The following is a 17,234-nucleotide window of genomic DNA, read 5'->3' as shown; positions in this document are numbered from 1 at the left end:
TCTATGATTCTAGGTCTCCTCCTTGGCCTCGTACCTACTTTGACACCCATCCAGCCAGAATGCAATACTTTTTTCTCTTTTCCTGCATTCCCAGCTCCCCGTCAACAGTGCCGTCCTTGAAGCTTTCCTGCTAACACTCTTTAAGCAGAGGTTAGACAGGCATATGTCAGGAATGCTTTGATGGTGTTTCCTGCTTGGCAGGGGGCTGGACTGGATGGCCATTGTGGTCTCTTCCAACTCTAGGATTCTATGATTCTGTGTTTTTCCTGCTTGGCAGGGGGTTGGACTGGATGGCCCTTGTGGTCTCTTCCAACTCTATGATGCTACAGAATAGCATCAAGGCCAGGTGTTTCACCTGTGGGGCCCACCAAAAATAAAACTAAAAGTCAAATCTCATCCATTTCTGTACACTAATAAAAAAATTCCTTCAGTAGCACCTTAAAGACCAACTAAGTTTTTATTTTGGTATGAGCTTTCGTGTGCATGCACACTTCTTCAGATACACTTGAAACAGAAGAGTCAGACCCTTATGTATATTCAGAGGGTGGTGGGGGTGGGTGGGAATTGGTGATGGGCTGATAGGAGTGGTAAACCTGCTGATGGCTGTTAACGACTGTTAATGACTGAAATTGGGGGGGGGAGCAAGGGCTGAGGCGCTAAAGAAAGCTTGATCATGCATAATGAGATAAGAATCGTATGTCTTAGTGCATCCCAGGTGGCTCCATGGTTTTAAGCTTGGTAATGAGTTCCAATTCAGCAATTTTTCTTTAATAAAACAGCTGCTTTGAGATCTTGTATAGAATGTCCTGGGAGATTGAAGTGTTCTCCTACTGGTGTCTCTGTCTTGTGGTTCCTGATGTCAGATTTATGTCCATTTATCCTTTGGCGAAGGGTTTGGCCTGTTTGTCCAATATAGAAAGCTGAAGGGCACTGTTGGCATTTTATGGCATACACAATGTTAGAAGGTGAGCAATTGAATAGTCCTGAGATGGTATGTTGGATGTTGTTGGGGCCAGTAATGGTGTTGTCCGGGTGTATGTGGCAGCAAAGTTGGCATCTGGGTTTATTGCAGGCTCTGGTACCAGTGTCCCTGTTACGTCTGGTGGTGGTATTATTGTGGGTGAGGAGTTGTTTAAGATTGGGTGGCTGTCTGTAGGCAAGGAAAGGTCTTCCTCCCAGAGCTTGAGAAAGAGAGCTGTCATTGTCCAGAAGAGGCTGTAGATCTCTGATGATGCGTTGTACTGTTTTAACTTGGGAGCTGTATGTGATGACTAGTGGTGTTCTGTTATTTTCTTTTTTGGGTCTGTCTTGCAGCAGGTTCTCTCTAGGTATCAGTCTGGCTCTGTTGATCTGTTGTTTAACTTCAGCAGGTGGATATTTTAGTTCTAAAAAGGTTTGCTGTAGATCTCTTAGGTGAGATTCTCTGTCTGTAGAATTGGAACAGATGTGGTTGTAACGTAGGGCCTGCTGTATGCGATGGATTGTTTGGTATGTTTGGGATGGTAGCTAGAAGCATGTAGATATGTTTGTCGGTCAGTTGGTTTTCTGTATAAGGTGGTGTCTATACATCCATCCTGTACACCATTTCTGTACACCTTTATGATGAAAAGCTTGCTCAGTGGGTGAGGGTTCTGTTCTGAGTTTTGCTGAAAGGACACCGAATGTTTATGTCATAACTTCTACAGAGCAGAAAATCTGATGTGATTGGAAGAAGCCTTTGAGCAGCAAAACCAGGACAGAGCAAGTTCCTGTCTGGTTAAAAAGCTAGTAAGGCGACAGATCCTGCCTGCTGGCTGTGTGACTGTCCCCATCAGGAGACAACAGATGCTTTTTTTTCTACTTGGCCCAAATTATTGAGGGAAGAGGTCAGATTTTGAGTTTCTGAGCAGAGCTCTGTGTAAATGCGCTCTCTCTCTCTCTCTCCTTCCTCAGCTTCTTCCCCTTTTAAAAATGTGACGTCAGAACAAATGAAGAGTCTGCTGGATCTGTCCATTCAGTGGCCCATCTAATCCAGCATCCTGTTCTCACAGTGGTCAACCAGGTTAACTAGGCGCTGCACGAAGAAGCAAGCACTTTTATTTCATCTGTCCTGAACTAACCCAGCCCACAAGTTCTAGTGTGTTACGAGAAGTCCATGTGAACCATCTCTTGGGCAGGGGGAGTTGCTTCCCTCTCACCACTGCTGCTGTGTGACAGAGTCTGCATGGATTGTTGTTGTTTAATCGTTTAGTCGTGTCTGACTCTTCTTGACCCCACGGACCAGAGCACGCCAGGCACTCCTGTCTTCCACTGCCTCCCGCAGTTTGGTCAAACTCATGTTCGTAGCTTCAAGAACACTGTCCAACCATCTTGTCCTCTGTCGTCCCCTTCTCCTAGTGCCCTCAGTCTTTCCCAGCATCAGGGTCTTTTCCAGGGAGTCTTCTCTTCTCATGAGGTGGCCAAAGTCTTGGAGCCTCAGCTTCATTATCTGTCCTTCCAGGGAGCACTCAGGGCTGATTTCCTTCAGAATGGATAGGTTTGATCTTCTTGCAGTCCATGGGACTCTCAAGATCTCCTCCAGCACCATAATTCAAAAGCATCAATTCTTCGGCGATCAGCCTTCTTTATGGTCCAGCTAAACAACAACAACAAAATTCTCAGATACCTAGAGATTTTCACTTGTTGGATTTCTTGCCCTCTTATTTTCCATTTCTCTAATCTCCAACCATTCGAGAAGATCAAAATTTTTGTCTTCTCATCATTTATAGAGAGCTTGTTAGATTCGCAGTAAAGGATCAGAGAAGATATAAGACATTTCAGACCCAAGCTTGTTAAGGATAGTAAGACAGCTTCATCTACATCAGCATCACCTGTAGTTTTTCTCCTTGTTATTACTAATAGCCCTCTGTCTGTTTCAGGAGTTTGAAATAAAGGTGTAGCAAAAATTGTTGCCCTGTTCTAAGGCTGTGAAGCAGAATGTATTGTTGCATGCACATACATATTGAGGGTGCAAAATATCACTGCAATTATTGTTCCGGAAAAATATGTCTATTCCTGTCTTCAGGGACCATGGTGGCCGGGTCTTGTGTGGAGTGATGAGGATTGGCTTGGTAGCTAAAGGTCTGCTGATAAAAGACGACATGGACTTAGAACTGGTTCTTATGTGCAAAGAGAAGCCCACTGAGACCTTACTGTCTCTCGTCAAAGACAACCTCCCCATCCAAATTATGGTGAGTAGAATTAGGGCAGTCTGTGGCTGTCATGAATTTCGTTGTTCCCGCAAGGGGACAATGACAATAAAGATATCTTATCTTATCTGTGATGAATGGCTCAGTGGTGGTGTTTTTTATTTTAAAAATTGAACCCTGTCGTGGGCAAAGAAGAAACACTAACTGAATTTTCCACCACGGAAAACCTGAAACAGTTTAAAGATGAATCGCTTGTTCTCTGCCCTTAAATCTAGGCCAGGCACCCCCCAAACTGCGGCCCTCCAGATGTTTTGGCCTACAACTCCCATGATCCCTAGCTAACAGGACCAGTAGTCAGGGATGATGGGGATTGTAGTCCAAAACATCTGGAGGGCCGAAGTTCGGGGATGCCTGGTCTAGGCTATCCTCCAGAGTAGGGGAGCAGAAATGGCGAAAGCTCCTTGCTTTTCTCTGCTTTGTTCCTTCTGACAGTTGCTCAGGGCGATTGCTTTTTTTCTTTTCAGTATACCCTTGCTGTGCCATGATGATGATGATGATGATGATAGTAATCATAAATTATTTATACCCCGCCCATCTGGCCATAGCTGCCAAGTCTCCCGTATTTCCCGGGAAACCCCCGTTTTCCCAGCTGTTTCCCGCTGGCAGCCCAGATTTTTAAAACCCCCGTAAATCCCCTGGATTCTTACCGGCCCGGGGAGGCTTCTTCTGCACATGTCTGGAGTCTCTGGACATGCGCAGAAGCGATTTCTGGCGCCGCGGCCATTTTGGAAATGGGCAGAGCACATGTAGAAGCGACTTCCGGTGCTGCTCTGCCCAGTTCCAAAATGGCTGCAGCGCGACTTCCGGTGCTGCGCTGCTGCCAATCCCGAATTTTTCAATCTTGGAGTTGGCACCTATGCTTAGAGGGAGAAGATAATATTGGCCTTACCATCTCCAGCGGAAGGAAAGTGAGAAGATGGGTTGTTTGGTTTTCAAGTGTTCCGATATTGTTTCAAAGCAACCGTTTATAGGAAGTTAATCCATACTTTGCCCCCCCTGAAAATTTGGATTACAACTCCCATCTGCTCCAGCTAGCATAAACATGTCTTTGTCTCTGCTGAGATTGTGACTACTGGATATTTCTTTGGCACTGACCACCTAATAGGGTGATGACTTTTTTACAACCTCATTTCCCTGTATCATAATTTGATGAGCTTTCATTAAAGATTAGATAAAATCTTACTTTCAAAGAGATTTGAAGAAGAAAAAAACCTCACGCACAAAATGATTTTAAAAATACTATTTATCAGTTTGTTTATATGGGATTAAAGCCATAATAAATACAGTGGTACCTCGACTTACAAACGACTCGACAACCGAATTTTTTGACTGGGGCAAATGGCCGCACGCTCACGAATTTCTCGACATCCGAACGGAAACCGTGGCGGTTTTAGATAGGGTTTTTTCGACTTACGATTTTTAGATAGGGATGCCTCGACTTACGAATTTCTCCATTTTCAATGCATTCCTATGGGAAATCGCATTTTGAATGGTGTTTTTCGACTTGTGAATTTTTCGACCTGCGAAGGTGCCTTCGGAACAGATTAAATTCTTAAGTCGAGACACCACTGTATATGGCATTCAGAGGAAGACTGTCTCTGGACATTTAGTGATCATGACCAGTTGCTGCTGGTAGACCACCAACGCCTCCTCTTCCTCCAGCGCATTATTGAACTATGGAACTCACTCCTGTGGGCAGTGGTGAACGGTGCTGCTTGGCTGCCCAGGGCGGCACCCCCTGGGGGCGGGGCGTCGCTCCACAGTGCATGACGCACAAGCCAGGACGAACTGCGCATGTCCTCACATGCGCAGTCTGTCTGAGTTGGTGCTGCTCTCTGCTCGGCCGGCGCGCTCTGAAGCAGAGCGCACTACGGAGCGGTTTGCCGCCCCCCCCAACCCGCTCCGTAGCTATGGGAAATCTATGGGAAATTTTGTTTCCTATGGGAAATCGTGTTTCAAATGGTGTTTTTCGACTTACGAATTTTTCTACTTACGAAGGTGCCTTTGGAACGGATTAAATTCGTAAGTCAAGGCACTACTGTATCTATCTCTCTATCTGCTGAGATTGCGATTTCCCACCGCAGTGACTCAACTGAACAATTCTGAACTGTTTCAGAAACTCACAGAGGAGAAATATCACGTGGAGCATCATGTGGCTGAGGCTGCCATCATCATCCGTAGCACAAAGGAGCTTCCGCTAAATCTCAAGGTGACCCTAACCTCCCCTCTAATCCGGGACGAAGCTGAGAAGAAGGACGGAGGTATTGAGAGGAGCTTCCTTCTTTCCCTGTGCTAATGATTTTCCTCCTTAAACTGTGCAGGTGAAAAAGGAGTTCTCTCTCCTTGTTGTGCTACCAGCAAACCTCAGTTTACTTGCCAAAAGGATGGGCGGAAGCATCTGATCTCACTAGGGATTCGACAGTGACCTTGAGAGAAATAATAATATTAATTTATTTATACCCCGCCCATTTGGCTGGGTTTCCTCAGCCACTCTGGGCGGCTTCCAATCTTAGAATACAATAATTTATTAAACATTAAAAGCTTCCCTAAAGAGGGCTGCCTTCAGATGTCCTCTAAAAGTCTGGTAGTTGTTTTAATAATAATAATAATAATAATAATAATAATAATAATAATAATAATTTATTTATTTATTTATTTATACCCCGCCCATCTGGCTGGGTTTCCCCAGCCACTCTGGGCGGCTTCCAAGAGAAAATTAAAACACAATAATCTATTAAACATTAAAAGCCTCCCTGAACAGGGCTGCCTTCAGATGTCTTCTAAAAGTCTGGTAGTTGTTTGCCTCTTTGACATCTGTTGGGAGGGCGTTCCACAGGGCAGGCACCACCACTGAGAAGGCCTTTGCCTAGTTCCCTGCAACTTGGCTTCTCGCAACGACGGAACCACCAGAAGGCCCTCGGTGCTGGACCTCAGTGTCTGGGCAGAACGATGGGGGTGGAGACGCTCCTTCAGGTATACTGGGCCGAGGCAGTTTAGGGCTTTAAAGGTCAGCACCAATACCCAACCAAGTTGAGAGATAGTTGTATACAGGAGTACAGTTGCTAACCTTCAGTTAACTCTGTTAGTTTATGAGATTGTTACTGGGACACTATTTTCAGAACAGCCCACCCAAGTCAGCTTTCAATATCATATAAACATGGTTCGCTCAGGGCCTTTTCCATGGCTGACCTCAGATGATAGAATGCACTCCTCCGAGAAGTTCATCTTGTCGCCTCTTTTCACCCCTATGTGAAAATCTCTCTGTTAAGGCAGTTCTTGGTTTAAAATATTATTAGAATCATAGAATCCTAGAGTTGGAAGAGATCACAAGGGCCATCCAGTCCAACCCCCTGCCAAGTAGGAAACACCATCAGACCATTCATGACGGATGGCTGTCAAGCCTCCGCTTAAAGACCTCCAAAGAAGGAGAATCCACCACACTCCTTGGCAGCAAGTTCCACTGTCGAACAGCTCTTACTGTCAGGAAGTTATTCCTAATGTTTAGGTGGAATCTTCTTTCTTGTAGTTTGAATCCATTGCTCCGTGTCCGCTTCTCTGGAACAGCAGAAAACAACCTTTCTCCCTCCTCTATATGGCATCCTTTCATATATTTGAACATGGCTATCATACCACCCCTTAACCTTCTCTTCTCCAGGCTAAACATACCCAGCTCCCTAAGCCGTTCCTCATAAAGCATCATTTCCAGGCCTTTGACCATTTTGGTTGCCCTCCTCTGGACATGTTCCAGCTTGTCAGTATCCTTCTTGAACTGTGGTGCCCAGAACTGGACACATTATTCCAGGTGAAGTCTGACCAGAGAGGAATACAGTGGTACTATTACTTCCCTTGATCTAGATGCTATACTCCTATTGATGCAGCCCAGAATTGCATTGGCTTTTTGAGCTGCTACATCACACTGTTGACTCATGTCAAGTTTGTGGTCTACCAAGACTCCTAGATCCTTTTCAAATGGACTGCTCCCAAGCCAGGTGTCCCCCATCCTGTATTTGTGCCTTTCATCCCCCCCCCAAGTGTAGTACTTTACATTTCTCCTTGTTAAAATTCATCTTGTTTGCTTTGGCCCTGTTGTCTAATCTGTTCAGGTCATTTGGAAGTGTGATCCTGTCCTCTGGGGTATTAGCCACCCCTCCCAATTTGGTGTCATCTGCAAACTTGCTCAGGATGCCCTCAAGCCCATCATCCAAGTCATTGATGAAGATGTTGAATAAGACTGGGCCCAAGACAGAACCCTGTGGCACCCCACTAGTCACCACTCTCCAGGATGAGGAGGAGCCATTGATTAGCACCCTTTGGGTTCGGTCAGTCAGCCAGTTACAAATCCACTGAATGGTAGCATTGTCTAGCCTGCATTTTACCAGCTTCTTTACAAGAATATCATGGGGCACCTTGTCAAAGGCCTTGCTGAAATCAAGACAGGCTACATCCACAGCGTTCCCTTCCTCTACCAGGCTTGTAATTCTGTCAAAAAATGAGATCAGATTTAAAAAATCTCCAAACTGCCCTTTATTGTGCTTGTTAAAACATCCAGCGGCTTATCCCATTGACCACTTTCCAGCTTTTATTTTAGTGCTGCAATCCTGTTGATGTGCGTATTCGGCTGCAAAGTTAATACGGTTTAAACCATAACTGTGTGGCGCTTTGTTTTGTCACAGCCAGAGCTGAAAGCTGCAAATCAAGACGGCTTGGGATTTTCGTTGAGGTTTATGTTCTTCTACGCGGGTTAATTTCTTCTGCTAGATTACGGGTTGCATAGGGCTGTGACATTCTGAACCTGCAGGCTTCCCAGACCGCAGTAGATAAAATGATAAACCCAGCTACTTTTTGTAAGCTAAACTTGGATCCTCTTTCACCAATAAGAGAGGATGCCTAAATAATGTTATTTCAGAAAATGAAACATTTTTTCATCCTTTCTAATCATTTTGGGGTGACTTCCTTGTAACCCCCCATGCCATGTTTCCCTGTATTTCCTCTTTAGCAATTTCTATTTCTTTACTTTTTAAACATACTTTATATCCATCTATCTATACATATTTTAAATTTAACCATTATCTATCATTCTTTCATAATATCTTAATCCTAAAAATAATCTCTAAAACTACAACATTATATATTTTTCCAAATCCATTTCAAACTAACTAACATTGCAATATTTCTTCAAATAATCTTTAAAATTCTTCCAATCTTCTTCCACCGACTTCTCTCCCTGGTCGTGGAGCCTCCCGGTCAGTTCAGCTAATTCCATATAGTACATCATTTTCATCTGCCATTCTTCCACCATTGGTATTTCTTGTGTCTTACAATTCCAATTCTTTGCTAACAACATTCTTGTTGAAGGCAGTGAAGGTCCTGTGTGAGTAACTTGGCTTCTCGCAACGAGGGAACCGCCAAAAGGCCCTCGGCACTGGACCTCAGTGTCTGGGCAGAGCGATGGAGGTGGAGACGCTTCTTCAGGTATACTGGACCGAGGCCGTTTAGGGCTTTCAAGGTCAGCACCAGCACTTTGAATTGTGATCAGAAACGTACTGGGAGCCAATGCGGGTCTTTCAAGACCGGTGTTATGTGGTCTTGACGGCTGCTCCTAGTCACCAGTCCAGCTGCCGCATTCTGGATTAATTGTAGTTTCCTGGTCACCTTCAAAGGTAGCCCCACATAGAGCGCATTGCAGTAGTCCAAGCGAGAGATAACTAGAGCATGCACCAGTCTGGTCTTGGCGGCTGCTCCCAGTCACCAGTCTAGCTCCCGCATTCTGGATTAATTGTAGTTGTAGTTAACTAGAGCATGCACCACTCTGGCGAGACAGTCTGCAGGCAGGTAGGGTCTCAGCCTGCGTCCCAGATGGAGCTGATAAACAGCTGCCCTGGATACAGAATTAACCGGTGTCTCCAATGACAGCTGTGAGTCCAGAATGACTCCCAGGCTGCGCACCTGGTCCTTCATGGGCACAGTGACCCCGTTCAGGACTAAGGAGTCCCCCACACCTGCCCACCTCCTGTCCGCCAGAAACAGTACTTCTGTCTTGTCAGGATTCAACCTCAATCTGTTAGCCGCTATCCACCCTCCAACTGCCTCCAGGCACTCACACAGGACCTTCACTGCCTTCACTGGTTCTGATTTGAAAGAGAGGTAGAGCTGGGTATCATCCGCATACTGATGAACACCCAGCCCATCCCCCCAATGATCTCTCCCAGCGGCTGCATGTAGATGTTAAAAAGCATGGGGGAGAGGACGGACCCCTGAGGCACCCCACAAGTGAGAGCCCAGGGGTCTGAGCACTCATCCCCCACCACCACTTTCTGAACACGGCCCATAGGAACGTATTAATTAAATTTCAATGCATTCCTATGGGAAACTGCGCTTCGCAAGACGAAATTATCGCAACACGAAACGACTCGTACCTCTTGCGAGGTACCATTTATCTGATCCTTGTTAAACATCCCTGCCTCGCTCCCTGTAAATTGGCAGGGGGAAGCTGGGGTGAGAATAATAAAGAACTGATCACTATATTCAAAGAGAGGGAAACTGCCAAAGACCTTCCCAGGCGCCAGGATGTGCTGAATATTATTATTATTATATTTATACCCCACCCATCTGGCTGGGTTTCCCTATTTTGTAAATCTCTTCTGCTTTTACCGGTATTTCCCATTCGACTCCAAAAGTCTTTAAAAGTAGCAGGGATGAGGCAAAGCATCACACCTTTTATGGTCTGCCCCCAATGTGTTACATTTTTTATAAAAAATTAATAAGATCCCAGATTCTCTGTGGCCAATGGGGGGATGCCTTTTTTTACGCATATTTACTATTTCAAAAATTGGCTTCATTTATGAATAATGCCTTCTTTTACGCATATTTACTATTTCAAAAATTGGCATCATTTATTTTATAATAATGCCTTCTTTTATGCATATTTTCTATTTCAAAAATTGGCACCATTTATTTTATAATAATGCCTTCTTTTACGCATATTTACTATTTCAAAAATTGGCTTCATTTGTTTTATAATAATGCCTTCTTTTATGCATATTTACTAATTCAAAAATTGGCATCATTTATTTTGTGAAATGTCATTTTGCAGTGTTGGGAGAAGAAAATAAAATTTGGGGTGGAATCAAAAGGACTTCTGGGAGCCTTATTAAGTCCCCCACCCCTCTTCATGCTGCCAAGTCTTCTGTGTTTTTGTGGCAGAAACCCCATTGGTCAAATGGTGTCTGTCTCTGTTTTTCTTTATATTCCCGTTTTCCCAGTAGACAGTGTTCCCACGAAAGACCCTCCGGACTTACTCGACAGGCAAAAATGCCTTGATGCTTTGGCGTCTCTGCGGCACGCCAAATGGTTCCAGGTTGGGCTTTTCGTTCTTATCTTATTGTAGAAGTTGCTGCTTTTCCCGTTTTCCTTTTTGAGTTTCCTTCCTTCCTTCCTTCCTTCCTCCCTTCCTTTCCCTTCCTTCTCCCTCCCTTCCTTCCTTTCCTCCTTCCTTCCTCCCGCCCTCCCTTCCTTCCTCCCTTCCCTCCCTTCCTTTCCTTCCTCCCTTCCCTTCCCTTCCTTCTCCCTCCCTTCCTCCTCCCTTTCCTCCTTCCTTCCTTCCTTCCTTTCCTCCTCCCTCCCTCCCTCCCTCCCTTCCTTTCCTCCTCCCTCCCTCCCTCCCTCCCTTCCTTCCTTTCCTCCTCCCTCCCTCCCTTCCTTCCCCCCTTCTTTCCTTCCTCCCTTCACTCCTTCCTCCCTTCCCTTCCTTCTCCCTCCCTTCCTCCCTTCCTTTCCTTCCTTCCCTCCTCCCTCCCTTCCTTCCTTTCCTCCTTCCTTCCTTCCCTTTCTTCCTTCCTCCCTTCCCTCCCTGTCCTTCTCCCTCCCCTCCTTCCTTCCTTCCTTCCTTCCTTCCTTCCTTCCTTCCTTCCTTCCTTCCTTTCCTCCTCCCTCCCTTCCTTCCTTTCCTCCTTCCTTCCCTTTCTTCCTTCCTTTCCTCCCTTCTTCCTCCCTCCCTCCCTTCCTTCCTTTCCTCCTTCCTTCCTTCCTTCCTTTCCTCCATCCTCCCCCTCCCTCCCTCCCTCCCTTCCTCCCTCCCTCCCTCCCTTCCTTCCCTCCTTCCTTCCTTCCTTCCTTCTGTTTTGAAACACATCAGAAATGCCTCCTCTGTTACTTTTATTTTTATATTTAAGTGTTTTCTACTCAACAGCTGAGAAATTGCAGATCTATGAGCCGCTTGTTTCTCACATGTGATGGTCCGGAATGGCTACAAAGCGATGGCAAAATGCTGCTTTTTTTTAGAAAAAGAAAATTATTCCTTTTCTTATCCTGCCTCCTGTTCGTTTGGTTTTTAGAAAAGCAGTTCTAAAAACTTGCTTCTCTGAACCCCAGGACCTGTCCTTGCTGGACACACACACACACATCCCCCCCCCACCCGCCAACGCTCAGTCCAGCCAGGGAAACGGTAGGTGGGGGGGGAGAGCGTGTGTGTGCGTCCAATCCCTGTGTCCGTGGGGCACATGCGCAGTAGTGCGGACACAGGGACTGGACGCAGACACTTGCACTTCATTATATAGGATAGTTGTTGTATACATACTTGCATTCTTTAACTCTTGCATATCTCAGTTCAAACAGATCCCCAGTTCAGTATTGATATTTTCCTTAATCAAATAATCCTCAACATCTTTCCACTCGATTTTACTTTTCCCCTTAGGGATATTCCTAATTGCTGCGGTCATTTTGGCTAGGTTCATAAATTCCACCAGTTTTTCCTGCCATTCAAGAACCGTCGGAATCTTTTCTCTCTTCCAATTCTGAGTAATGAGGAGTCTAGCTGCTGCACAGACATATAAGAATATATTCTTTCTTCTGGGACATTTTCCAGCACCATACTTCACAAAAATAATTCTGGTTCCTTTTCAAATGTTATTTTTAACATCTTTTTTAATTTTTCATAAATTACAGTGGTACCTCTACTTACGAATAACTCTACCTACGAATAACTCATAGGAATGCATTGAAATTTCTTTATTTGCCCATAGGAACGCATTAATTATCTTTCAATGCATTCCTATGGGAAACCGTGATTCGCAAGACTGATTTTTCACAAAACGAATTCATCTTGTAAGTCACCATCAGATTGCAAGACGCATTTGTCTTGCGAAAAATTCGTCTTGCAGGGCATTCGTCTTGCGAGGTACCACTGTACATTAAAAACAAAACACAGAGGCTTGCTTAAAAAAAAAAAACAACCCTGATTTTTTCAAGTGGATTGGAACAATTCTGTTTGTTTTAGGCAAGGGCAAATGGACTAAAGTCCTGTGTGATTGTGCTGCGTATTCTTCGAGATTTGTGCAACAGAGTCCACATTTGGGCACCGCTGAAAGGATGGGTGAGTACTGGCATGAAATGGAGCCCCACCAGTTGGAAATGGGTTGTTAAATTGCATGATGGGGGAAAGAGAGAGAAAAAACGCATTGTCTGCAATTATTGCTTTCCCCACCTGGGGATTGATTGCAAGGTTATCATTTCCTTCATTCCATTCATGGGTGTACCCAGCGAGGGGCAGGGCGGCAGCTGCCCCCCAGAAGCAATTTTTTTTAACCGTATTTTACTTAAAAAAAAATATTGCTGAATTTTATAACAAAAAATAAAAACACATACAGACAAACCACATGGGAATACCCCATGTGGGATACAACAATAATACAGTGGTGCCTCGCAAGATGAATTCAATTCGTTCCACGAGTCAATTCATTTTGCGAAAAATTCGTCTTGCGAATTGCAGTTTCCCACAGGAATGCATTGAAATTTCTTTTTTTGCCCATAGGAACGCATTAATTAAATTTGAATGCATTCCCATGGGAACCCGCGATTCGCAAAACGAATTTTCCACAAAACAAATTCGTCTTGCGAGTCACCATCAGATTGCAAGACGCATTCGTCTTGCAAAAAAATCGTCTTGCAGGGCATTCGTCTTGCGAGGTACCACTGTACAAACATAGAAAAAGAATAACATACAAAAATGAAAACAACCTTAAAAAGAAACAAAGAATAATGTAGTCTTAACATTGTTGACCTCCTCGTGTCCCTCCTAACTGCGTTTCATTGTATATCATCTTTAGTAATTTCTAAATTATGGTTCAATTCTTCTTTTAACATACTTAACCTATTTTTTTTATTTCACATTTCATAATCCATTCAAAACTTAATTAACACTTAAATCTAAAGCTTACTATATTAGAATAAAGAGGAAAAAAGAAAAAGAAATATAATACAACCTCTATGTGCTCCCAAATCTTAAACATTCTCAATATTGCAGTTGTTTTTCAAATAAAAACCAGTTAATCCCTCCGAAAACTGAAGGGGAAAAGTCGCTGCGGGTTATGGAAATCGGGCTGCTTCCACCCCCCGAAATCAGGCTGTTTTCGCCCGCTCCGCGGCTGCAGCCAGCAACAGGAACGTGGGAGGGGGGAAGAGCAGCCTGAGCTGGGGGGGGTGTGTGGACGGGAGCTCCATCCTTCCTTCCCCCCTCTTTCTTCCTTCCTTTTTCTCCCTCCCTCCTCCCTCCCTCTCACTCCTTCTCTCCTTCCTTCCTTCCTTCCTTCTCTCTCTCTCTCTCTCTCTCTCTCTCTCTCTCTCTCTCTCTCTCTCTCTCTCACCACCCACCCTTCCTCCCCCCTTCTTTCCTTCCTTCCTCCTCTTTCTTTCATCCTTTTTCTCCCTCCCTCCTCTGTCTCCCACCCCTTCCTTCCTTCCTTCCTTCCTTCCTTCCTTCCTTCCTTCCTTCCTTCCTTCTCTCTCTCTCTCCCACCCACCCCTTCCTTCTCTCTCTTCCCTCCTTTCCTCTCTCTTCCCCTCTCTTGCCCCCCCCCCCCAGTTTTGATCCTGGATACGCCCTTAATTCCATTTTTTAAAATTAATTATTAAAAGCATAACTTGTAAAACAGACTATGGCCCGGGGGCCACATACAGACACCAAGGCTCTTTTATGCGGCCCCAGGGGAACCCCACCCCTCGCTGCCGCCACCCGCTCTTACCGGTGTACTTCCGGGTCGGAGGAGGCTTCTGGCACATGCACACAAGCTATTTCCGGCGCTTTCCAGGTCGGGAGTGTGCCAGAAATAGCGCATGCACATGGGTGCACACAGGCACGTGCCCTTGCGCATGCTCCCCCACCCTCCGGCCCACCATGCAATCAGTGTGGCGGGCATCCAGCCCAAAGCCGGATAAGTTTGGGGACCCCTGTTGTAAAAGCGCAGATAGTTGGAAGGCCAAAGAAAGGTCTCGTTATAGGGGAATGTTCTTGGCTCACATCTAAATATATGTAATGATGAAACCAGGCAAGCCTTCCTACGGAGAACATTTAACAAACGGAGCCACCACAGAAAATAATACAGCAGTACCTCACAAGACGAAATTAATTCGTTCAGCGAGTCGCTTCGTCTTGTGAAAATTTGGTCTTGCGAAGCGCGGTTCACCGTTTACCCGGTTTACCCGGTCTACCCATTTAATTAATGTGTTCCTATTCATCTTGCAAAGCGCAGCCATAGGAAATTTGGTCTTGCGAGACACCTCGCGCAAGGCAAAAAGCTTTCGTCTTGCAAGCTTTGCGTTGCACGAGGCATTCGTCTTGCGGGGGACCACTCTGGGCGGCTTACAACAGAAAAATGAATTAAAATAATCTATTAAACATTAAAATCCTCCCTAAACAGGGCTGCCTTCAGATGTCTTCTAAAAATCTGGTAGCTCTTTTTCTCTTTGACATCTGATGGGAGGGTGTTCCACAGGGCGGGCGCCACCACAGAGAAGGCCCTCTGCCTGGTTCCCTGCAACTTGGCTTCTTGCAACGAGGGAACTGCCAGAAGGTCCTCAGTAGTGGCACCCACGCTATGAAATGCCCTCCCATCAGAGAGGTCAGAGAGATAAACAACTACCTGACATTTAGAAAATACTTAAAGGCAGCCCTGTTTAGGACAGTTTTTAATATGTGATATTTTAGTGTATTTTAATGTGTGTTGGAAGCTGCCCAGAGTAGGTGGGGTATGAATAAATAAATTATTATTATTATTATTATTACCGAGAAGGCCCTCTGCCTGGTTCCCTGTAGCTTTGCTTCTCGGAGTGAGGGAACCGCCAGAAGGCCCTCGGCGCTGGATCTCAGTGTCCAGGCTGAACAATGGGGGTGGAGACGCTCCTTCAGGTATACAGGACGGAGGCCATTTAGGGCTTTAAAGGTCAGCACCAACACTTTGAATTGTGCTCGGAAACGTACTGGGAGCCAATGTAGGTCTTTCAGGACCGCTGTTATGTGGTCCCGGCGGCCGCTCCCAGTCACCAGTTTGGCTGCCGCATTCTGGATTAATTGTAGTTTCCGGGTCACCTTCAAAGATAGCCCCGCGTAGAGCACATTGCCGTAGTCCAAGCGGGAGATAACCAGAGCATGCACTACTCTGGCAAGACAGTCTGCGGGCAGGTAGGGTCTCAGCATGCGTACTAGATTGAGCTGGTACACGGCTGCCCTGGACACAGAATAAACCTGCACCTCCATGGACAGCTGTGAGTCCAGAATGACTCCCAGGCTGCGTGCCTGGTCCCTCAGGGGCACAGTTATCCCATTCAGGACCAGGGAGTCCCCCACACCCGACCGCCCCCTGCCCCCCCCAAACAGTCAATCTCAATCTGTTAGCCGCCATCCATCCTCTAACCACCTCCAGGCACTCACACAGGGCCTTCACCACCTTCACTGGTTCTGATTTGAAGGAGAGGTAGAGCTGGGTATCATCCGCATACTGATGAACACCCAGCCCAACCCCCCTGATGATCTCTCCCAGCGGCTGCATGTAGATGTTGAAAAGCATGGGGGAGAGGACAGAACCCTGAGGAACCCCACAAGTGAGAGCCCAGGGGTCTGAACACTCATCCCCCACCACCACTTTCTGAACACGGCCCAGGAGGAAGGAGCGGGACCACTGTATAAGTGTGCCCCCAGCTCCCAGCCCCTCTAGATGGTCCAGAAGGATGTTATGGTCAATGGAATAGGCCTTTCCTTGAAGAAGGACCTCAGACGATTATGGGATCTGAGTTGATTAATATAAGGAGAGAAAGTCCTGGAGTTATTGTGGTTCCGAGTTGCATTTTATAGGTCAAGACCAGCACTTTGAAATGGGGCTTGTATATTCCTGCGTATAAGACTACTTTTTTAACCCAGGGAAATTTTTTCATAAGTCGGGGGCCATCTTATACGCCAGGTTGTATTTCTTACACGGCGAGAATATCCCAAACTCTATATTTTAACTGGAAAAGTTAGGGGTCCTCTTATACGCCCAGTCTTCTTATAAGCCGGAATACAGTGGTAGCTCGCAAGACAAATGCCTCGTGCACTGAAAAGCTCGCAAGCCGATGTGTTTGGTGACTCGCAAGACAAAGTTTTCTATGGCTGTGCTTCGCAAGAAGGATTTTTTTTGTTGGTTTTTTTTTTTTTGCCGCAGCAAACCGCGCTTCGCAAGACGAAATTATTGCAAGACGAAGCGACTCATGGAACGAATTAATTTCGTCTTGCGAGGCACCTCTGTATACGGTAATTGGCAGCCAGGATTGGCGTTGGGAGCTCAAGCCGTCTTGCCCCGGTGAGCAACTTGGATGCTGGATTCTGCACCTGCTGAAGTTTCCGAACCGCCTTCAAAAGCAGCTCTGCACATTGCAGTAATTGTAACTTGTTTCTATTTGGGTGCCCAGTTATCTCAGGAGAAAGCATGTCAGAAGAAAGTGCCCTTCACTCTGTTTGCCACTTGCCTTAGTAAACAGAGCTATAACTGTTTGTACAGTTTGACGTGGATCTTCTGATACCCCTGTGGGAAGTGGATTGAATTACTTTTGCCACAGACACAATCCATTTGGGGATTTTTCCTATGACGAGGGACACAGGTGGCGCTATGAGTTAAACCACAGAGCCTAGGGCTTGCCGATCAGAAGGTCAGCGGTTTGAATCTCCGCTACGGGGTGAGCTCCCGTTACTCGGTCCCAGCT

At 45.8% G+C, this 17,234-nt stretch overlaps 1 protein-coding gene across 6 annotated transcripts in view; it reads left to right on the top strand.

Annotated features, from left to right (window-relative positions):
- STRBP (spermatid perinuclear RNA binding protein) overlaps positions 1–17,234 on the top strand; it is a 114,773-nt gene that overhangs the window by 51,162 nt on the left and 46,377 nt on the right. For 4 of the 6 annotated variants that reach the window (XM_060270404.2, XM_060270412.2, XM_088665346.1 and 1 more), the window contains 4 exons: positions 3,044–3,209; positions 5,344–5,488; positions 10,490–10,584; positions 12,502–12,597. In XM_060270404.2, coding sequence (XP_060126387.1) covers positions 3,044–3,209; positions 5,344–5,488; positions 10,490–10,584; positions 12,502–12,597 — 502 coding nt within the window. The remainder of the gene's footprint in view (positions 1–3,043; positions 3,210–5,343; positions 5,489–10,489; positions 10,585–12,501; positions 12,598–17,234) is intronic. The other 2 variants (XM_060270413.2, XM_088665345.1) reach the window with 1 other exon arrangement.

Source organism: Zootoca vivipara, chromosome Z2 (genome assembly GCF_965207765.1).
Source record: "Zootoca vivipara chromosome Z2, rZooViv2.hap1.1, whole genome shotgun sequence".
Classification (NCBI taxonomy): Eukaryota; Metazoa; Chordata; class Lepidosauria; order Squamata; family Lacertidae; genus Zootoca; species Zootoca vivipara.
The sequence above is the reverse complement of the archived record's forward strand: the minus strand, read 5'-3'. Positions and strand labels throughout refer to the sequence as shown.